Source organism: Magallana gigas, chromosome 2 (assembly GCF_963853765.1).
Source record: "Magallana gigas chromosome 2, xbMagGiga1.1, whole genome shotgun sequence".
NCBI classification, from domain to species: Eukaryota; Metazoa; Mollusca; class Bivalvia; order Ostreida; family Ostreidae; genus Magallana; species Magallana gigas.
This window is the reverse complement of record NC_088854.1, coordinates 48,638,341-48,663,513: the sequence shown is the minus strand read 5'-3', so window position 1 is coordinate 48,663,513 and position 25,173 is coordinate 48,638,341. Positions and strand designations below refer to the sequence as shown.

The 25,173-nt window shown below is 31.3% G+C and overlaps 1 protein-coding gene across 2 annotated transcripts in view; it reads right to left on the bottom strand.

Annotated features, from left to right (window-relative positions):
* Positions 1–553: 553 nt before the first annotated feature.
* The window catches only part of LOC105331780 (B-cell receptor CD22), a 162,137-nt gene continuing 137,517 nt past the window's right edge, over positions 554–25,173 (bottom strand). For both annotated transcript variants that reach the window (XM_066076972.1, XM_066076971.1), the window contains exons 7-17: positions 19,988–20,248; positions 18,667–18,954; positions 18,114–18,404; positions 17,168–17,296; positions 16,281–16,299; positions 12,703–12,755; positions 12,364–12,385; positions 12,048–12,112; positions 11,369–11,387; positions 11,114–11,199; positions 554–741 (exon numbers count right to left, since the gene is read on the bottom strand). In XM_066076972.1, the coding sequence (XP_065933044.1) occupies positions 674–741; positions 11,114–11,199; positions 11,369–11,387; positions 12,048–12,112; positions 12,364–12,385; positions 12,703–12,755; positions 16,281–16,299; positions 17,168–17,296; positions 18,114–18,404; positions 18,667–18,954; positions 19,988–20,248 (1,301 nt within the window). In that variant the 3' untranslated portion in view covers positions 554–673. The remainder of the gene's footprint in view (positions 742–11,113; positions 11,200–11,368; positions 11,388–12,047; positions 12,113–12,363; positions 12,386–12,702; positions 12,756–16,280; positions 16,300–17,167; positions 17,297–18,113; positions 18,405–18,666; positions 18,955–19,987; positions 20,249–25,173) is intronic.

Sequence of the window (25,173 nt, the reverse complement as noted above, 5' to 3'; positions counted from 1 at the left end):
AAAAGGGATTGACACCATTTAAGAGAAAAGTGGGTATAGAAGGGGAGAAGAAATCTTACAAGCCGCCATTAATTCTTTGGCACGTCGCTTCGAACTTTTTTAGAACTTACAGTGAATACCCAATAATTCAATAAATTGAAAGACCGAGAAATGGGTCATTCGAGGTATCAGAACGGACTAACAGCAAAAAGTGTGGCACGCATTTCAAATGAAGAATGATTTGCAGCGACAACTCATAGCTGATATTTTTATTTAAAATACCATTCACACATGTATATTGAATATATAAAATGTATGAAATGAGATCAAAATTAATTAAACAAAACAACAAACACCTTTGAAGTTTGAACTTCTGACATATCAAACATTTATTTAATGGGGGTAAAAGTCTATACTGCATATATATATATATATATATATATATATATATATATATATATATATATATATATATATATATATATATATATATATATATATATATACATATATATATATATATATATATATATATATATATATATATATATATATATATATATATATATATATATATATATATATATATGTTTTTATAGTAATTAAATCATTGAAAGTTTATCAGAAGACAATGACAACTTTTGCAATACTTTAAAGACAATTTCCGCATGAGTAATACATCAGTGGTTGTGGTTTACTTCATAAATGATGTATTAACATATTCCTCAGCTTTTTCAGTCCCGAATTTGTCATCACTTGATTCTACAAAAAATCACAACAATTCAACAAATGTTGACACTATTTTATGAATTGTATATTCAATGTTTGCAGCTATATATACAATATACAATTTCCATTTTTAAAAAAGGCATGTTCACAATTTGAGCTAAAATTTCTTGATCACTTGTTGCTGTAAATAATGCTTTGAAAAGGTTTTTGTAAAGTAGAACACAATTGGGATGTTGGCTGTCGTGTTTTAGGCGGGACAAAGATCTCACAATTATTTTTGTGATCGGCTGATCATAGTTTTGTTCATATGAGGCATCAGGCAAATTTGACTATTTGAGCACGCATCGCGCCTCGCACTACTAAGTCTATTATGCAGTGACAGCTTTATGCTATTTAGAATTAGAGAATTACATTTAGATTACTAAAAAAATATTATTCTAATGCACTTGCCTTGAAATAACATCATTTATACAGTTGAATAATGATTCAGATCTCCTTTTGTTTTTACATGCGTTAGAATTTTAATTGGAAGTACACTCCATCTACTAGGAGTAAAGTTTATTTATTCCTTGCTGTTTTGGAAATCAACAAAACTGTGCAATAAATATCCTATTTATCAAATTCATGTTTATTGCATGTAATGTTTTTGCATTAAATATGAACTTGAAGCTGTCTAATGATATCACATGCCGATCATTTCATTTTTCATGTAGTAACAACATCATTTAAAGCAGATTAATTTCTTTCTTTCTTTTTAAACTATATTTGCACATAATTAGATAATTTTGCTCACTTGGCTAATCTCATTTTGGTGTTAAATGTGATGGAGCAAACCTTGTTTACATAATTTACTTACATACATTCGCTTTGGCTTCCAACTCAACTCAACATTCAGGTATATCGACGACGTATTATCAATTAATAATTGTTATTTCCATACTTACGTCGACTCAATATATCCCAGTGAACTTTAAATATAAGATACCACAAAGTCTGAGTCATCTGTTTCATATTTGGATATTTTACTGGAAATGGATATTAATGGTAACCTAACAACAAAACTTTATAATAAACGCGATGACTTAAATTTTTCTATCGTCAACTTTCCTTACTTATGTACCAATATACCTTCATCACCTGCATGTGGTGTTTTTGTCTCTCAGTTTATTCGATACACAAGGGCATGCTTTTCGTGTGAACAGTTTCTAAGGCGAGGCAAGCTACTGACAAACAAGTTGACAAAAGGAATATCAACAGTCTCGTTTGGAGTCATCGTTTCGTAAGTTCTATGGTCAATACAACGACCTTGTCAGCAAATACAATCTTCCACTGGGTTGCATGCTGGCTGACGTTTTTCATACTAAATGTTAGACCATAAAAAATCACCTTATTGTCTACAGACTTTTTCTGATTTATTTCCGATTACGACAAAAGAGCACACGGCGGATGTGACCGGTCAGCAGAGGATGATCATTCCTCCTAGGCACCTGGGGCCCGTTTCTCAAAAAGGCCTACGTCCAGGCGCTAAACCTCAAAACCAGACTAAGCTGCGTTTCACAAAAAGGCGGAAACTTAGTCGGGACTAAATTTGGGTTTAAATCTACGCCTGCTAATGGGTAGGCGTAAGTTCTTAGTCTGTGCACAAAAATGGCGAGTGTTTTGTTTCTAAGGCAAAATATACAGATAATTTTATTTTTTTTGGTTTGTTTTATGTGTTATTAAAGAAAACATTCACATTTATTTAAATATTTGTACATGTACGTATAACTTTAAAAAATACCTATTGTTCGATAACTGTTTCTATTTCTAAATAAATTAAGATTAAATCAATTTGATAAATAATGGGCTCATCTTATTAAACGTAAGTAATATACTTACTACTCGTAATGAAATTTACCTAAAGTGTGAAGAATGGGTGTACCCTGATAAATGATATAAACACAATAATTAAAAAGATTATTTCTTAATTAAACATGTATTGCCGAACAAGATAGATGTGTATAAGTACGAATAGATTGTTGATTTTTTTTAAATCAATACTCAGTAAGCATGAACTAGAATTTAATGTTTCTAATCAGATTTGAACCTGTGAAACGAAACTGATTTCAAAATTATGAATAGGAGCAGCTCAAAACGTTTACATTTGTAATTTGTCCTTGTGTGTGGTTGTTTGTTCTTTACCTATACATGTATTACTGAAAACTTTACAACACGTATGAATTCTCATTTTCATTTTTTTTACTCCTAGTATCTTTACAAAACCGTATGAAAGCTACATGTATTTTGGAATGTTTATGAACTCGCATTTAGATACAATCAATTTTTGTTTGTTAAAATATTACTTAAAAATATGTTTTAGAAGCGTGCAGCGTGTGTATCAATTTTAGATCTGTTGACAAGCGTTTCTCAAGGTTATCGAATATTAAAAAATTTCACATGCACACCTTGAATTTTTGGAAATCAAATTCATTAATCTTATTAATTCTAGGATTTAAGAAATGAAGAGAATTTTTCTATTGATCGACGTATCAAAGAAAAAATTGACCGGAAAACTTCATCAATGCGCGTACGTAGCGCATTGATGAAAAAGTTTTCCGGTCAATTTTTTCTTTGATACGTCGATCAATAGAAAAATTATTATCTTCATTTCTTATCATTTAATAAAACATTTTTAAATAAAAAAATGTGAAGTGTCATTGATCAAAAATGTAAATAATGTAAATGTAAAAAAGTAGATCCGGCAAAAATTTTATTGATGCAGGTATCAAAGAAATTTTTCGACCAATCAGAAGCGCCGATATCTCATCAAATGAATAAATATTAAATGATTAAGTGATCAATTGCGTTCATATTTAACATCGATCGTAATTCTTTTAAAATATGTATGGTTTACAGGTACTATCAATGATCTTCGTGCATATTCATATGCATTGTTTACTTGTACTCATTTGATTGAATTGATCTTTAATTACTTGAATTTATGATAGTTTTGTTTGATCATATTTAAGATGTACGTATATCATGGGATTTTTTTGTTATTTCGAAGTTGTCGACTTGCAATACAAAAACGTTGTTTTAGCAGTTTTACAACAGTGTGCATTATTTACAAATTTAACTAGCTTGCATTTGTCATACTTACTATAAAACAATTGTATACACCCCCACCCCAATAACCCAAAGCAGATAGGGAAAAAAGTATACATGTAACGCACATGCACTTGTTAAAACCGCAAAGGTGCAAAATGTCTTATCCGGAAGTGGATAGGGGATCTTTTTAGATGCCTTTTCCATTAAACTTGGAAAAACCTTTTATTTATAAAACTTTTTTTAAATAGGAAGGGTGTTCTTAGATAACTGCTTTTATATCTTTATTTTAATCAAGATACTGTATACAGGGTTATTTTGGTCACGGTTAATTTCCGTCCTTCTACACTTGCAAACAGTTTCACTCTGTCGTGACATCGCCCAGTCACAGCTGTTACTTAAGTTACTTAATATTAGATATTGAAAATCAACATAAATTCGCCCGCTGACAACGAGGGTGAAATGATTGAAAATTAAACAGGGCGAATTATTCCCTGTTTATGGTGTAGATGACTTTCAACCCCCTCCCCGAAAAAAAAAAAAAAACAATCGATCGATTAAACCAAAAACAGGGAAGGGAGTTGGGGAGACTCCGGCCTCAAATGTTGATAAAATCTGTTTTGTTAATTGTTGACTATTAATATCTTTCAAAACTATTATCATTTGAATCGCAGAAAATCAAGAATCGTTTCCATGTCATTGTCTACATTCTTTCAATATTGGAACAGAGAATGGACAAGGTTCATGTAATATTATTTAAACAGTAGACATTTTCGATTTTGAGTTGGTTACTGTTATACTCATGGTCATATTTTTTTCTATAAATAATATAGTGCATTGATAAAAAAGAATCAAGCCTTATCCCAGCATCTGAAAATGTCTAAAGATTAACAGTGTATATGAAGCATACTTCTCATTCTGCAGACGTATTGGGGCATATCCACTGTACCTCGTCCCTGTATTCTATAAATATTTGAAGTTTACACGAACATTAAAGTTAATTTCTATGTATTGTTTCGTTCAATTAATATGTAAGATTGTGCCTCAATATCATCTACAATGCATTTAATTGTCACATATTTGGTTTATGAAACCTCTTATATATGCCGCTTTCATATCAACTGTTTTTCTCTAAAATTTCATTATGTTAAGAAGTGTATAGGCATTTGTTCAACTTTTATTAATATAAAATGTCATGAACAGCTTGAACATTCAGTGGTAAAGTATAACATGCGTACTTTCGGGTACATGTACTATGAATTGGAAAATTGATCCACCACATATAATCATAGCCTCAAAGCAAAACAAAATACAATATGCGCATGCTTAGTACTCAGCGAAGATGTCTAAGTTTTTCGACATTTAAACCCTAATTTATGCCTCTTTCAGAAACGCAACTTAGACCCGACTAAATATTGGCGTAACTTTGTTAGTCGGACTAACTTAGGCTCAGATTTACGCCTTTTTGAGAAACGGGCCCCTGATCCTACCACTATCATTTTAGAGGTCCGTGTTGCTCTGCTTTTAATTTGTATTCCTTTTTATGGATTTTTGAGATAGTTGACAGTTTGTTATTGTCATTTTCATAACCAAAAAATAAATGTTTTGTAACTTGTATAAAACTTGACAGCTAACATTCAAATTTTTGTCGGCTGTTTTGAATAGCTATAATTACATTCTACTGTGTTTTTCCATTAAATTTTGTTATCTTTAAATGCCCCTAAATGCAACAACTAATCACTGCGCATGAATATACATGTAATTTACATAAGTAGTTCCCAAATATTGGCTTCTATCTTATCGGTTAAAAATATATTTCATACCTGTTGTCTAACCACCATGTTTTACAATTTTTCAACAAAAAAGTTTATTCTTTTGTCAAAAGCAAAATTCAAAAGTTGTTTTTCATGGATTATATTTTCATGCTCATCGATCCCAACGCAACACTCTATGTAATAACCAGTTTAAACCAGTTTTTATAAAACTGCTGTTCTTGCTGTTACTAAATTACTCCCTCTGCGATCTGCAAGTTGTATTGATTTATTTACGTAGATAATTGATTTCATCAGTAAGGGAATGTAAATACAAGCATGAAATGATTTATTTTTGACGTTGTCGGTTCAATAAATGCCGTCAGGTGAGCAGACAAATTGAATAACGCTCGTAACTACTGTCAGGGGAGCAGACATATTGAATAACGCGCGTTAGCTCACCTCATTTGTCTTCTTAACTGACGGCAGTTGTTGACACGAAGACGTCAAAAATAAATCATCCAATGCTATATTGTCAAACACATTATGCATCAAAAATCGAAAAATAAAGTTTACCTCAAATCGTGCACATGCCTCTTTATCTCGCTTACACGTATACCCGTCGACTGATATAGCGATGCGTTGAGTGACGACAGTGTTTAATGTAAAGTGAAACAGGTCGAATCACGAGTTGCAATTTGTAAAAGAATGTTTTAAGGGGGATGTGTGTCCATCTTGTTCATTTGAGGATAAGAATGTAAACACTTCTTGAACTGGTTTGTTTCTGCCCGAAACCGGCCAAAAATGTTGCAAAAAGACATTTTGTTTGAGAAGTATCTGAAAAAGATATAAAGAGGGTTCATTTGTAACCTCTCAACAACCATTTGTTGAGAAAAAGTTTGAATCTTGCACATTTAAGTTGTAACTTTGCCTCAAATTAGGGTACCCTATTTTTATCAGTCGCCATGGGATTTATTTTCAGAACAAGAAAAATCCAGTCTATACTTAGAACTCCTGTGTCTATGAAGACACATTCACGTTATATTTTCATAGGAAAAAGATAATATTCAATTCAAAATAAACCGTTTTAAATTTGATATACATCTCTACACCTGTCCCATGTTTGATTTTTGAGGATTGTTTTTAGTTCTGTAAGTATAAATCAAAGTAAATTCTTTTTAAAAGTTGGATAGGGGTCCAACAAAGTGATAAAAAAAAGTATACATTATATTTCAATGAAATAAAAATGTAACATGTACACTCTACATGCATATGTGTTTTTCAGAAGAAAAATAAATGAAAAAATGTTGAAAAAAAAATTTACATGCACGATATATATCAAGTTTTTATGGAATAAAAATGTTACATGTACACTGTACATGAATATGTGTTTATCAGAGAAAAATGAAAAAAATCATTGCATTGAAAATTTACATCATCGTGGATACACAAAAACATAATTCATACATATGCTTTGATTTTTTCTAGCCCACACATATCAAAGGGATTCACTATTTCTAAAAATAGATCCCATACCGACTGTTAAAGATAGGGTACTCTATTTTGAGACAAAATTAAAACTTAAATGAGCACGATTCAAACTTTTTTCAACAAATGTTTGTACAAAAATACCAAAGAACTCCCTTCATAATTTTTCTGATTTTAAATCTTCAAAATAAGTCTGTAGCAGCGCAGTTCTACAGCTGTTCTGAGTGACTGGAAAGACATTGTCCTGTTCTTGAATACACACTTTTCAAACAACATGACATGTAGGACTTTATATTTATTGCGTTTATGTCTTTTAACAACATTTTTGCAGGTTTCGGGCACAAACAAGCCAGTTCAATACATGTTTACATTCCTCTCCTCAAATGATGGCCGCACATTCCTCTTAATTGGCCAATTTTGTGCCCGCCCACTCTTACACGGTACTGATATTATATTTTTCAAATGCCAGCTTTGACGTTTAACTCTGTATCAGGACTTTACAAATCACATGTAACTAAATCACTGCAATAGTTGACCAAGGGTTCTCTCAATAATAGCTTCTGGTTTGTTATAGTGTAATTCAATATTTTTTAATGCGTCAATCTAATTTGAGGTAGTGTATATTTTGTTGCAGCATATTCTAAAGAATTCACAACAGATACTGTCAAAAAATATAACAGAAATTGCATTTTTAGACTGATGAATGGCACGCTTACTTTTACAAGTGTGCATGTGCCTTTAAACAATTATAAAATTTGCAATTTACGGCAAAACTTATTTAGCTGTGATTAACCTTTATTTTTTACCCACTCAGCTTTAAGAAACATTAATGTAACTAAAAATGTATCAGAAAATATTAACTATTGATGTTGACGCTTTACACGCCGCAGACTTTCTCTCAAATACGCTAACCAACTTCGGAGTGTTAAATCCATGTACAGATTGAGTTGCCATTTCATGGTATTACATGTAAACAAACCACACTTCTTTATTTTACAGAGCTAGCTGCTGACAATGTTTGAAAGATTTATTGGAAGTTAGTAAATGAACACATATACTGTAACACGTCAAATGGATTTCACGGCGTGTCAACCCGAATTTTCCTGTGGATCTATCTTTTGCAGCACGTTTTTCTGAGGAAAAAATTGTACTTTAACCAGATTACACTTTTCTTTTTTAAATTCATGCGACATTCTGCATATGGAACATTGCAAACGATAACGTAAAATATATGTATTCATTTAACAGTTTCTGACATATTTTTTTTACAATAAACTGAAGATCAATTTGTGTGACTTTAAACTATACAATCCCGTCCCTGCTCTTAGAAAACCCTCTATATGTTTTTTGCCACTAACAATGTTTTCACATATATGTTACATATATAGCATTGCCCTGTTTGTTTACATTATTATACATTTCCTTTCTCCGACGTTTATTTGTGTCCACGTGTTAGGTATTTGACAAATGGGCAGGTCTATAAAAATGCTCCAATCAGATATTCTTTGTTGCAAATCGCAAGTGTAATACACACCAATTAGAAAAGCCGTTACTCAACGCAATGCTGTACCGGTCGTTATGTATCGATAAAGCCATTGAGATAGGGATAACGCGACTCAACAAGACACCGATTACGTTACTTTTTGTTGATTACATGAGTTATTATAGAATGTATAGTAATAGAACGTCAGGTTATTTTAGTCGTTTATATAACCCATTGATATATCAAAACACATCTGAAATTTCATTTACGTCCCAATGTTTTTGTTAAATAAACTTTAAATTATTGTGTATGTCTTGTCACATTCTGTTTAGATTAGAAAAAAACAAAACATAAGGCCCAGGGGCTACATTGCTCACCTGAGCAACAATTGCCTTATTTCTGATCAAATTAGCATTACGGTATCAAAATCAAAATATCTTGACAACTAAATTGTACAGTACATCTTGCTAAAATTCTTTTTAAAAATTTGGCGAGATTTTTATCCACATGTTTTATGGTAAATATCAAGCTCCTTTTGTTGTTGTACCTATAAGAAGATTATTCTCTATTCGTTTATACCACCTCCACTTTATGACCCCACTTTTCTCTAGGGAATCATGGTTTGATCAAATTTGAATCTGCACATTCCATGCTTTCACACAAGTTACTGCTTTCTAGACAAAAACTTTCTCAGCATTTTTTTAAAAGATTTTCTCTTTTTTTTCTATGTAAAGATTCATCCCCCATTGTGGCTGCACCCTACCCCCAGGGACCAGCATTTAAACAAAATTGAATCTACATTATCTGAGAAAGCTTCCACTCCAATTTGAGCTTTTTCTGGCCTAATTGTTTATTAGAAAAGATTTTTAAAGATTTTCTTTATATATCTATACTACTATATTAAAATAATAGACTCGAATTTTTAGGCTTTAAAACCAATACATCGGAAAAGTACTGTCTTTTGTTTTATATATTCTAAACATCATTGGTACTTGAAGATTACCAATTTGTTTTTATTTTTTCTCAAGCAAGCTTCGTTAATTAATAATCAACGAAAATTCCTCAAAAAATTCCGGAAATCACCTGAATTTTTCTTTTTTTTACAATCTTGTGCATGCGCATTAAATTCACGCTAAATCACGGGAGGCTCTTTATTATATGTTTCTACAATATCACATTTGCATGAATAAAACTCAGAGACGTTAAAACAAATGCGTGTAAATTTTCATTGGATTTTTTTTTCTGTTCATCAAAGAAAATATGGGAGGTATCTGTAACTCGGTGCATATACTTTAGAGAGTTTCAAATGTCAACATGGTGTGTAAAAAACATTGTTGAAGAAATGTTGTATTCTGCAATTATACAATTAAACTTTTCGATGAAAGGTATTTACAGCTTCAAAATGGTTTGTTATGAACAAAATGACTGTTACTTCTCCAAAATCGTTTTGGAGCGATTCTTCAATTGTCTGCTACATTACGGGTGTATGAGGGGCATTTTAACTGTGGTGAAGGCCTTTCCCCAGACACAGTTACATTTTTCCAACTCAGCAGAGTAGTGAAATTAATAGCATTATTGTAGGCTTTAAGCTTGGTTATGCATAGGTCAACAATATCCAGTGTGTCGATGTATCTATTTCGTAAATGTCCGATATCATATGCTATGTCACCCGTGCGCGCACGGGTCAAAATCTAGTTCCTATGTAAAAAGTCATCCTCCCATTGTGGCCCCGCTCTACTCCTGGGGACCATGATTTGAACAAACTTGAATCTAAACTACCTGAGGATGCTTCCATACAAGTTACAGCTTTTCTGGTCTAATAGTTTTTGAGAAGAAGATTTATGAAAAATACATACAAATATTCAATAATTCTATTTTATCTCCTCTTTAAAGAGGTGTGGCCCTCCATTGAACAAACTTAAATCCCCTTCACCAAGTGATGCTTTGTGCCAAGTTTAGTTGAAATCTGTCCTGTGGTTTTGTAGAAGAAAATGAAAGTGTGAAAAGTCTACAACAACGACAACGCCGCCAACGACGACATACAACGGACAAATTTTGATCAGAAAAGCTCACTTAAGCTTTCAGCTCAGGTAAGCTAAAAATCAAAAAGTCTTTATCAATTTTTCCATAAAATTAAAACATAATTTTGTTGAAATCCCAATAGCATAATTGATGTTTAAGTTTACATGAACTTGTATTCTAAAAGAGATTAAAAAAAATTGCAAATAAGTTCAATTATTTTAAAACACTAAAATTATCATAATAGTTTAACATATCAGGGAAGAGGGAGTAATTCATATCTCTTCTGCAAGGCCATATAATTATAGTTGTTGTAGAAAGTTTTTGAATGTTGATGCATTAAAGAAAACAAAAAAAATTCGACTGATAACCAAGAATCACCACGAGTTCTTGGCGATCAATGAGGATAAATACCGTTATATTTTACATTGGTCTTAAATCTTCTTTCATAAATTCGATAAAATTGATACTACATTTAAACCGTTAGTAATTAGAATGGTAGATAAGTTATTGATTTTGACAACGTGCATTATAACTGCTGAAATACATAATACAATCGTTAGAAGATATTTAGATGTACCTTTACTTTTCAGTGGTATCATCTTGTTGGGGGATTTTCCTTCAACATCATTATCAATACTTTTTTGCAATTTTTCATATAATTTTCTACAATGAAATTATCAAATGTTAAAAGCTCTCAATGACATTATTGAATTTAACGAAGATAGATAGATAGATAGATAGATAGATAGATAGATAGATAGATAGATAGATAGATAGATAGATAGATAGATAATTAGTTTAACCGATTAACAGATACAATGTATATAGATACTCTTTATTTCCATGATTATCTGTAATAGAAAAAATAATTTTAAAATAGTTTTGATGTACATTTTTACAAGGACATAATTATATTAAATAAAGAAATCATAATTTTGAACAATGAAGAAATTTTCGCAGGATTATTAGCAATGAAACCTTTTTAAACTTTACTTTAAAAAAATTCACATGGGATTTAGTTACAAAACTATAATTAAGTACGATATTTTGTAAGAATCGTTGATATTTTAAGAGCCTTATATATGTGGAACACATGGCTTGATAGTCATTTCGTTAGTAATTGCGATCAGATAGAAAAATAGAAAAAGCTAAAATCTACAATAAATTACATGACATAAAGATATAAACATATAAGAATATTTAACTTGAAGACGTATTCCTAGGGTTATTATGGAAATTTTTTCTCCACCTATATATTTATATACGACTTTTAATCATCTATTTCTTAGTAGAATGTTTCTTAGTAATAATGGTTTCCTCCCCCTATTCAATGCAATGCATAGTGCATAAAAGTGTATAGAAGTTATTCAATATCTTTTCATCTAGGATCAAATGAATTATAACGAAAAAAACATACTTTTTACGCCATATTACCGTTTAACGACAAGTATTATTTAGAATTGAGTTTGATTTAAATAAATTATTGACTCTTATCAAAGTAGTTGTACTACCTTTCTTCAAAATATCTTCATATTGGCTAGCGTTTTCGTTTTGTGTTAATTCGTCATACATATCCCTGAAATAAACACAGTCAAGAATTACATTGTAGAATTGATAATTAAATTATTTAAAAAAAAAAACCTTTCAATTTTGCTTCGAATAATACATATTGATACTTATTTTTCAACAGAATTCTTATTGCATACGCATGTTTTACAGATCAAATGTAACTAAGAGATGGATCATTTATATTTACAAATTACAATGTGACATAATTTGTTATAATAACTAGTCATACAATAACAGCATTTATACGAATTCACAGACCTTTCTGTATGTACTTGTTGTTCTGAAATGTAACAATTAGAATTTTGAACAACATGTTTAAAATGTAATTTTACATTCATCATTTCATTCATCTATACATACTTAAGAAAAATAAGGCTTAATACGTAATTTATTTAATAAAATAATGTTTTAATAAAGTCATCTTAAATTTTCTTTTTATTATTAATAGTCAGACAACCAATTAAATTCTTTGAAAGATAGTTTTATTAATATAGTTCACGTATCTGTATGTAGTTTATAGTCCAGAGGGTTGCAGTAAAATAGTTTCATATAAGAAAAATAAATAACTTAAGTTGTATTTTCAAATCGAGTTTTTACCTTTTATTGTTGCATAGTTAGATGATTCTTTGTTTGTGTCCACTTTCATATTCCTGATTTAAATGTATAACACGTAATAACAGATACATGTACAAACAAATTAATAATTACAAATGTGTCGTTATTTAGCATAATTTTTTATAATACATGTACTTTGATTGTGTGTTACGATATTGATAAGCATTTTTATATGAAAATGTATCATGGCCAGGTTTGTTTTTATTGTTTCATTGTTTTAGTTAAGGGTTATCTACACCATTACTTTTGGGCGGTGCCTGGCTAAATGTAGACTGTGGGCGAATTTATTGATCAAAAACTAGTTTAGGTTTTAATTTGGTTTTGCAAACTTTTTATTTATTTGCAAAACTGGTTTTGAACTAGTTTGAAACGGGTGCGTCTTTTTACCCCCAATGAACCCCAATGATACCCCAATGAACCCCAATGATACCCCAATGATACCCCAATGAACCCCAATGATACCCCAATGATACCTCAATGAACCCCAATGAACTTTGAAATACCCAAATGATACTGAGTATGTTCATAATTGATACACTTAATGAATTTTATGTAACAACATGATACAGGATGGTACAGAAAAACTTTTAAGGGATTGTGTAGGAATTCTTGAGATATTTCAAAATTTAACCCTTCAGCCCCTACCTTGAAACAGTTATAGAGTTATTGCCCTTATTGTAGAAAAAAATTGTTTTCGCTATTTAGCAGTTATTGCCCCTGACAGTTTCTTTAGTTTTTTTTTAAAAACACTTAAAACTTTTGAACCTTACATCGTAGGGTCATCAAACCTCTTTAAACTAAATGTTGACCTTTACCAGTCAATGTGACATAGAGGTCAAAAGTCAAGGTCAAACAAAAAAAAATCCCATATTTAAGTTTTTTATTTGTTTCTACAAAGTTACGCAGAGAAAATGTTTATTGATTATATTGCAACAAAACATAAAAAATGAGGTGGAAAGACCTCTAATTGTTCGAGAACAATTAGTCTACTAGTTCTTTGGGACAGTAATAAAAAATTATAGAGAAATTTGACCTTGGAACAAATTGTATATATCATCCATTTCAGTGTGGATTTTTCAAAACCCTGCCAGCTCCTCTAAATATTTAGCCATGGTTTGGATTTTTTATTTTAATTTTAAAGAATAGTTTTAAAAAAAAGAATTAAGAAAACTTTCGGTCAAAAATAAACAAAAACAAAAAGGAAAAAATAACCCTTGATATTAATTATATACATGTACGGTGTTTATTCACACGCTTGCGCGGAAGATCTTTTAACTATGCACACATTTAGTTTTATTGGGATATTAATATTTCAAAGTTCATTAGGGTATTATTGGGGTTCATTGGGATATCGTTTGGTATCATAGGGGTATCATTGGGGTAACATTGGGGTATCATTGGGGTATCATTGGGGTATCATTGTGGTTCATTGGGGTATCATTGGGGTTCATTCGGGTTCATTCGGGTAAAAAGACGCACCGGTTTGAAACTAAAACTAGTTTTTGTATTTATTGGCTATAAACTGAAACAAGTTTCCAGGAAACCTAAAACCACCTCCGAGTGCGGTTTTAGGGGTTTTAATCCTTTCAAGATGGCGGAAAGAGAGGTGTTCGAAAGAGAGTTGTTGATACTCAAGTGTGGCACATGTGTCAAAGTTTGAACTCAGCAAAGGATATGGGTATCATCCTAACGTTAAACATATGTGTCTCAAAGGATCTATGATAGTACATATAGTACTGACCAAAATAATAATGTGGAAGAGATGGAGCGATTCCATTAATACTAACACTGAGAAATACCCTTTGCAATTTACAACAGTCAAAGGAAAAATTTTCAAAGTGGTTGATAAAAAAAGAATTCATTGAAAAATCTGCTCGTAACATTTTATTTTAGTGCACATTGTAATGCATGTAATAAGATCGCCTGTCTATTTCATTGCTGGCCACTCAACCACGGCTCTTTGAAATCAATAAGATTTGTCTGGCTTTTGAACTAAGACCACGTAATTGGTGCATATTTCAATTGAAACCAGTATCATTTTTAACTTGTTTCAAACGCATTGAGTGAACCAAATGATCTCTAATGATATACGTGTAGAAAAATGAATATTAATAGTTTTTCATAGCAGCAATATTTATGTGGTTTTAAAAGCCAATTTTGCCATGAGTTCGCAGAATACCTTAATATGTGAGATTTGCCCCAAAAAAAATTGTCTGCACTGTTTACAAGAGAATAAAGACTTTCATGCAAATGCAGATGAGTCAAAAGATTATCTTCTTCGAATTCCAAGAACAAATTCAGTAGGTATGCGAGTGCAATGATAGCCATTTTTCTAAACTAACTTTCCATTTAGTGCTAAACGTTCAAACCAACGAACTGGTTTCAAACAGATATGAAACTATTATCAAACCATAAACCTAAACTCGAACTAGTTTTTGATCAATAAATTCGCCCTGTGAAAATATTGAATCAGACAAAATAACCAACATTTTTTTAACTTTCAGAGTACGACTAACCATCGTTTCTGCGGGTTTCGACAACATCTTGTTCATAACACTTAATTTGGTAAATTCTACTCAAGCTCGAAAATTTCACAACCTGTACTAAAAGTACGAGCAGATCATCATTCCTAAACAATATTACACTCCAGGTTGTATTTATTCGTGTATTTTTACCCTTGGTACATTTTACAAGGATTTCAATGTAGCGGTTTTCAATGTCGTTGACAAAACAAAACTTTCTTAAATGATCGTTTAAAGTTAACTAGTAAGAACATTCTTGGCGGTACAAGCTTATGGTTAAATTAAGATCATTACGTTCTGCAGTTTGAGACAATAATAAATCACATAGCATTTAACGCTTCAGAATGGTCTTCTAGCATCTGGCCTAACTTTGACAAGGCATGTTTTTCAATAGAAGTGTCTAATTAAGTATTTTCAAGCTTTAAAAAATCTACGTCCATGATACACGTAGGATGCACTTTGACTTGAAGTGCCCATTTAAATCTGCATGTGTCACGTGAAAAACACAAGGAAACGTTTTGCTGTTTCATCATTTAGCCATTCTGACCACTCCCGATAACTTCCGACATAAACGGGCGAAGTGATCCGATTATCTAGCTTGACAAATTTGAAAATCTAAGGTAGAGACTATGGTACATATGACTTGCCGTATAAAGTATTATTAGTTTTTCTTAGATACCATATAGAGATCTTAAAAGGTCACAAAAAGCTGCGCCCTCTATCGATCATTTAACCTTTCTTTAGAGTATCTATGGAAAATCAATGAAAACTTACAAGGCAACTACTACATAGTATGCTTTGAACTTTTAGAACTTTTAGAAATTAAAATCAGATTTTTACAAAATGATCTACTGCTAGTGTATAGTTCCTACATCTAATATGCAACATTTTTTTGGAAACAGAACTTTTTTATAATTTAGCTGCAATTTAAATCTTAAGCCTTGCAAATTTTAGAATCAAAGAAAAGTAATGATATTAATACATCTACATCTTTCACACAAAAGCATATTCAAAGATTATGCAAAAATAAAAACTTACGTATTTCTTTTTTCAAATGCTGCAATAAATTAATATAAACATTTTATTAAGATTATAAAACATTTTTACCGAAAATCTCATTAAATTTATTTGTCTTTTGTACCTTTATCTGATATATGTACATCAAAATGACATTGATAATAATGAGAGCATAAAATTATCTTAAAAAGGTGACCTAGCTTGTAACGCAGCAACAGAACAATTTCTTAAGATAATGAATACAACTGAGAAACACATCCAGAAACTCTAGAAACAAAAACATTTCTGGGGCACACACCGCATGCATGCATGGTTTTATTGTTGCGAATAATTAAGTAAGGGGTGATTTTTAGAGCAACCTTTTAGAACTAATTTTAATGAAACGAAAGTTTCAGATTCTAGCATACCTTATTAATACAAAATTTATTAAGCTGATGTATTTATATTCAATTTAACAACTCATATCAAATTAACCAAACGTAAATTTTGAAACAAATTCAATAAATGTATGAAACTGTATTTTACGTTTTGTTTTAATCATTTTCTTTCGTCCAATTGCAAACAATAATTTTTTTTTAAAAATGAATACAATATTGTTAAAGCTTTTTTTACGTTTACAAATTTTTTATGAGTTTTTATAACCCACTTCAACTAATTATCCGATTAAACTGATCTTTACTATTATTTTTTTTTACAACAAATCAAGCACCGATTCAATAGTCTTTGGACAGGGAATCGCTTAATTGGTTTTAGAGTAAGGTATTTTCATACTGTATATAATTCTTTAAATATGCGTTGTTGGAGAATTATGTAAAAAAAAAAACTGTGGATGTGAAAACATTAACAGTGACAATTCATCCAGTAAAATTGACCATGGACACCATGATTTGTGGTAAAATATACATTACCTATTTTAAATGTAAAGATACATGTGTATCGTCTGTGAACAAAAAACACAAGAATCAGTATAATCGTAACCAACACCAGCGCCCCTACAACGCCTCCAGCAAATACCCCTGTCAGAGAGCTTGTTGTCTCTGTAAACGTGAAAACAAATAATGATTTCATTAATAACTTTTCATAGTGAAAAAGAGAGTGTTTTTTTCATAAAAGAAACGCATTGCATACAGTTTTGAAAACTTAACAAACAAAACGATATTAAACATGCATGCAACGTTGTTTCAACGACAATTTTAAAAATAGCTGTCGTGTGGGCATAATTATTCTTGTTGAGACCACACGAATAAATTTTAATATTCAAATGTTTTATCTGAAAAAGTTGAAATTCTCATATTTCTCGAGAGATATTAAAATTTGACCTATCTATGCGTTGTTTCAGAGCTATAATTAACTTGTACACCAAGTCGCTTTAACAATTCGAAGCTTTGCTCTTACAGAAAACGCCTGGTTTATGAATTCTAACTATAATCATGTTATTAATAATAAAAATGAAAAAACAATGAATTTTTGATTAAAATACATTTCATAAATAGTTTTTGTGCATTTGACACACATTTCCAAAAACAAACAGAAGTTAACAGAAAAGAAAAAAAACCATTTTTATTTGCATTGTGTGCTGAGCAGGGGGTTTATTTACGTTAGGATTTATATAAAGCAAATAATGTTCTAACACGTTATGTTATATTTGGTTAATTTAAAATGTCCATATACCTCATTCTTTTTATGGTTGTCTTTCAACGTCGAAACAACGTTTTTGTTTAAAGTTTTGAGAAATGAATGAATTTTACTTAAAAGAATTTTTTCAAAATTTACCCAAGCTATTTAAAATCAAAATTCATATACTTAAAACTTCACACTACACAGATAGTGTTAACAAATGATTTTAAAAAAAACCTTTTACTGTCGTGCAACTGATGGCCTTTGATAAACTAGATCCATGACTGTTCTTTGCTGATACAAAAAACCAGTATGTTACAGACGGTTTAAGGTTGCCTTGGTAAGTAACATGAATTTCATTTTCACCCTTGTCGTTCAGACCAAGGTAGATACTAGTTCCATCTTGGCCACTCAAAGTAATCACAGTAAAATTCTGAGTGGATCCACCATTGAAGGAAGATATCCATTGAACTATGGCCCCTGTTACTTTACATGTTACTGTTATGTTTCTGGGAATGTCTGGTTTTCCTTTATGTACACAAGAAACTAATAATAATATTATGGTAGTATGGTTTGAAATACATCCATATATGTTTAATAGGTGTAATTTGCAAATGAATGCCAAATGAATAATTAATGTCAATTTTTAGGCGACCAATTACCAGACTCAACTTTTAACACATTCAAAACAATTTCAATAAATACCCATCCGGCAATTTACTCAAAGTAGAATAAAATGTCTAAAACACGATATGTTCCGTTTTAAAAATTGAAGAAATTATGTACTTACTTTGTTTAATTACATTCACGATTACAGTTGTTTCTCCAAAATTGTTGCTTGCTCTTAAATGATAAACTCCAAAGTTATTTTCTTCAAAACCATCTTGTCTGATTCTAATGGTAAAATTATTGACTTTATTCTCTGTGATATTGATTTTCATCTGATCGTTCTTTGTTCCGTTTTCATACTGTAATTCGAGAAAAGGTTCTGGATATGCCATAAGTGTGGTTGAAAATTCAATTCTTGTGGTGCACGTCACTCCCAGTATTATATACATGGTATCAGGCATTGGCTTACCTATGAATAAAGCAGAATATGTAAAAATACTCTCAGCTCTAAATTGTATGTCAATTTTTGGTCATAAAATTTCTACATATGTTAGTGAGATATTGGGGGATACCACTTTTTATTAATCGAAAGAACAATAACTCTTATTTCTGTTTTTGACTGTTGAGATTATGGAGCTCTTCTGTGCCAGAAGTTCGAATCTAGTACCCTTCTGATAATGATAAATTGACTTTGCTCTTTTCTCCCTAAAATTAATTTTTGTAATAAGAATTGCATTGTAGTAACGTTACAATAGGTATTATCCGAGAACTATTTTAGATGTTTTAGTGATTTCATATTATATTATTTCATACCATGATAATCAATGAATTATAAAAGTTATTTGATTAGGAAAAGTGCATGTGTGGCAAATGTTACCGCATTTGTATTTCATTTATATTTCACAGTTTTAGATTAGAATCAGGGTTTACACTATTCATAATTAAGGTGCTTAATATTGTTATATATCAAACTGCAAATGTTTTAAGGAACGACATGTACCTCGATTTTAGATGACTTTTTGGTTTTTTTTTTTTTTTTTTGATTTACTACTACTTTGACAATCTTTCTTGCACAAAATTAGTTTCAAATTTAAAAAAAAAGAGTACTCGACTATGGCTTGACTTAAGACTGAGATTAATCAATTAGGCCAACCAAGTAGAATTCACAATCCTAATAACTATTCACACAAAGATGCAGGGATTATTTTTTGGTAAAAAAAACTATTATTTATTATTGATAACCTTTATGGCGAAGGCAACGAGCAATATAATATATACTAGATCTTTTTTAAATTCGATTTATCAAATTATCATTATTTTAAATAAATATCAAATATATATTTAATGACAATAAAGATTTTGAATACCTTGAGTACATAGGAATGTACAATATACACTTTTAAAAAGTGGTGAGAAATCAATGAACTTACTGATTTTCTTAACTACTATGATAACAATAATACATGTAGATTTAAGTAGGTGTAAACTAAGAAAGATCTTACAGTTGACAATTAGATCCACCATTGCTGTCACTGTATTCCCAATTCCATTACTGACCACAAGGGTATAGTTCTTGGTATCAGTACACATTGTATTTTCTATGGTTAATGTAGCGGTTTTCACTGAGATCTCAGTTTTCAACATTTGTTTTCCATCATACCAAGACGCATTTGACAAAGGATTGCTTACTATATCTCTGATTAGTGTGATTTCCTCACTCTCATTTACTATTTGTAGTGATCTCTTCTCTATCGTTGGCTGGTCTAAAATTACAATCAACAATTATAAAAAGCAATATTTCAGTTTGATAAAAAAAAATATACAGTCATTGATCTCCGTGCGTACAAAATATAAAATGTTGAAGAATTGTATTAGATATGTTGACATTTAGAGAAACAAAAATGATTTTAACAAAATTATTATAAACAATTTTCCAATATATTACATTTATACATTGTGATCAATCTTATTTTGAGATAAAATGGTAAAATCATGCTTTTGATTGGCAATAAAAAGATGATAACATAATAACATCCGTATTTCTTTTAAAAAGCATTTCTCTGAATTTAAAAACATGTTTATCACGGTTGTAGGGTGGCTGCCATAGGACATATGCTTGAGATATTTTTTTTAACTCGTGGCCACAAAATAAAAGTCGTGGCTACGCAAAAAAGTCGTGGCCACAAGATAAGTGTCGTGGTCACGAAATAAAAGTCGTGGCCACAAAATAAATGTCGTGGCCATGAAATAAATGTCGTGGCCACGAAATAAAAGTCGTGGCCACTAAATAAAATTAGTTCCCACGAATTTTATTTATTGTAACTAAATGAGAATTAATGGGTTTAACAAGTACTATAAGTACTACGTGAAATATACTACATGGACTTTAATGTATTTTATCTTTTTACAGATGGTCAATGTACAAGTAAGCTGTTTCCATAAACCAATTTATCATTTGTTCATTATGAATTGTATTAATAACTGTTAGAACTTCAGATAGGAAAAAAAATTGTTGAAAAATATATTGAAAAAAAATCTCACGTGTTACCCATTGGCAAATCCATATTTGATATGACCCGTAAAACAAACCAAAAATCAATTAATTCTTGCTAATTTTTGGCCAATTGACTTTATCAAATTAATATACATCCCACTGAAATAAGAAAAAAATGCTATATAAAATGTACGGTATAGACAAGGCTGTAAAATGTTACAGTAACTGAAATCATAAGCACAACTGTTTCATGTTTATTTGGCTACTATCTACTACTGTTCATTCTTTACAATTAGATAATGAAAAATAAAGGTTCTGTTTTTGTTACAAAAATCTGTTGCCTCTTTAGATACAATGTTTATTTTTAAGAAATTATAAAATATTGAAGATGAATTTTTGACCTATTATTCGATAGACTGTTTTTCGTGGGAACGAAATTTATTTCGTAGAAACGACTTTAATTTCGTAGCTACGACTTTTATTACGTGGCCACAAATCATGTAAACCATTGAAGACACAAAATAAAATTAAAACCGGCTGATCACGATTGATGCACTGTTTTATTTATTTACAATTTGCTTCTTAATTGCTTAATAGAAATAGGCCATCATTTAATTCGTAATTGTCACCATTGATTTTATATTTTAAGGGAGGGGGTCTTGGGGTCCATCAAATGAAATACACTAAGCAAACAATAATGAAACTGACTCATTCTTAAGTATGTATTACCGGTCATTTATTATTTAAAATTCAACCTAAAACAAGAAAAGAAGTTCATTTTATAAACTACATCAAACTTTGGATGTAAAAAAAACTCCATTTAAAAAAAAGTGAATAACTATTTTTAAATATATATGATACAAGAGGCCCAGGGGCCACATCGCTCACCTTAGCAACAATTAATTCTGATCAAATTAGCATTACAGTATCAAAATATCTTGACAACTGAGTACAGTAGATCTTGCCAAAAAAAAATTGAAAATCTGCCAATTTTCATCCACCTCTTATTTTTTGGTGAATACCAAGCCCTTTTTGTTGTTGTACCTGTAAGAAGATTTTTCTCTATTCCTATATAACCCCCCCCCCCCCCCATTTCATGGCCCCTCTAGGGAATCATGGTTTCATCAAACTTAAATCTGCATAACCTGTGCTTTCACACTAAGTACTGAGTTTTGAACCGAAAACTTTCCCATAATACTTTTAAAGATTTTCTCTTTATATTCCTATGTAAAAATTCAAACCGCCATCACAGTCCCGCCCTACCACTAGGGACTGTGATTTTGCAAACTTGAATTTACACTACCCGAGGATGCCTCTACACAAGTTTTAACCTTTTCTGGCCAAATAGTCTTTAAAAAGAAGATTTTTAAAGATTTTCTCTATACATTCCTAAGTAAAAATGCATCCCCCATAACCCTACCCCTGGACTATTATTTAAACAAACTTGAATCTATATGATCTGGGGATGCTTCCACTCAAATATGGGCTTTCCTGGCCTAATAGTAAGACTTTTAAAGATTTTCTCTATCTATAAAAATTCATCCCCTATTGTGACCCCGCCCTACCCCCAGGGACCATGATTTGAACAAACTTGAATCTATACTTCCTAAGGATTGTTACATGCCAATTTGAGCTTTCTTGGCCAAATAGTTTTGAGAAGAAGATTTTAAAAAGATTTCCTCTATATATTCCTATATAAAACTTGATCCCCCAATTGTAGCTCCACCCTACCCCCGGGGACCATGATTTGAACAAACTTGAATCTACACTATCTGAGGATGCTTCCACTCAAATTTGAGCTTTCCTGGCCTAATAGTTTTTGAGAAGAAGATTTTTAAAGATTTTCTCTATATATTCTTATGTAAAATATGATCCCCCTATTGTGGCCCCACCCTACCCCCAGGGACCATGATTTGAACAAACTTGAATCTACACTATCTGAGGATGCTTCCATTCTAATGTGAGCTTTCCTGGCCTAATAGTTTTTGAGAAGAAGATTTTTAAAGATTTTCTCTATATATTCCTATGTAAAACTTGATCCCCCTATTGTGGCCCCACCCTACCCCCAGGGACCATGATTTGAACAAACTTTAATCTACACTTCCTTAGGATGCTTCCATTTTAATTTGAGCTTTTCTGGTCTAATAATGTACATGTACATGTATATACCTACATATTTCCAACAGGGATATCAAACTCTATTTAAACTGAATAAACTCGAGAAAATGCCGAGCATCTAAACAAAACCCATTGCATTAATCTACCATAACGCAAAAGATAATGCCGAATTACCGATAGAATGAATTGTATTTCAGTACTTTTTTGATACATCAGATTTTGCTTAATTTGCGCAGGTAAACAGTTAACTGTTTGATTTACCGAAGTCTCTGTTTGATTTGATACGTAAAAATCACGAAATACAGACGATAGTTCCCAGGTTACAAAGCATAAATAATGAAAACGAAACGAAAATCAGAACAAGCTAACACCAACTTCATGTGTGAAAACTGTCAACGCATTCATGGCATTGACATATTTAGCCTCAATTTACTTCACAAAATCGGCACGAATATATTTCACATGTTTCAAAAATTTCCCTTTTTTCGCGAACTGTTGCACAACAAGCAAATTCATCATAGTCAGATCGACCTTTTTTCGTATAATGTCATGGCTGCTTTAAACAAAGAACCTCGTTTTAGAAGTACGGAATACGAGTCTTGGTAAAATGGGTATGCAAACCCGGGCCGTGGCAAAATAAAAGCCGGGGCAGATCGGCAATCGTCAATTCCAAATACGCATTATTTTGCAGCAATATTTACAGCAAATACAAATATACATCAAATATCCTGAAATTTTAATGAGATTGGCAGATTAATAACTGCCAATCTTTTGTTTTGCCCAGGCCAAGTCTTGTCTACCCATTTTACCGGATGCCGAGCCCGAGGCTATTAAACTGATTGAAACACGCCTTTCCTTTATTATTATTTTCGTAATAACTCAGATTTGAAACAGAATCAGACGTTAATTTTTGCAATTTATATTTTCCTTCCCATAAGGATAATATATGCAAAACTACGTTGAACTGGAATCAGTAGTTCTTGAGAAGAAGATTTTTAAAAATGCACCCCCCTTTTTCTACAGTTTCAAGGTTTTCTCCGCTTTGAATACAGATCGGAATTTTATTTCTGCAATTTATATTTGCCCTCCCATAAGGATGCTTTGTGCCAAATTTGGTTGAAATTGGATCAGCGGTTTTAGAGAAGAAGTTAAAAATGTAAAAAGTTTACAGACGGACAAACAGACGGACAGACAGACGGACGGACAGACGGACGGACGGACAGACGGACGACGGACAAAAAGTGATCAGAATAGCTCACTTAAGCTTTCAGCTCAGGTGGAGCTAATAAAATGCATTAATTGATCAGTTTTCTTTCTTTAAGATAGGAAAGAGAATATAAACATTACAATTTTAATGTCCTTTTCCGACTTTTTAAATGAAAGAAAATACTGTAGTACTAACGGTAGTTGATTTTATTGACTTTAATTTATTTTGAAATCAACCATTTGTAACTCCGCATGGCAAGTGGGTTCTTACATGTAGCTGTTCATGTATTTCAATGATTACACACATTTTTTCTAATATGATACTTTTGCTTTTTTCCGGCAAAATTTTAAGCTTTAAACGAAAAACCCAATGTGAATCCTTTTGTGTAAAGTTTAAAGATAGAATTAACGCTATCAAACTCTATGATGCATTATGTATCAGTAATCGAAATATTTCTTGAAATTTGTATTTAAGCTATCTTTTAACAAACGACAAATAATATTATATAATTTAAATTATGGCGAGAATAATTTGCCCTCAGTTAATTTAATCTAGAGTTCCTGTTTTTTAACACATCTTAATATGTTGTTATCTTCAAAGTTCCGAAAAATTATTTTTAGCGGTTTAAAGGTAGTTGCGATCATAAGAGAACAAGACTGACCGACTTATTCACTGATTGCAAGTCACAAAACATGTTAGCCTACACACACACACACACACACACACACACACACACACACACACACACACACATTACGCGAGTGGTTCCATGCAGCACAACTAACTGCATGTTTACTTTGTAAAATGCATTTGAGGCACAATTTATCATTCATAATCTATTTATGTGTTACGTATTATATGCTAAATAT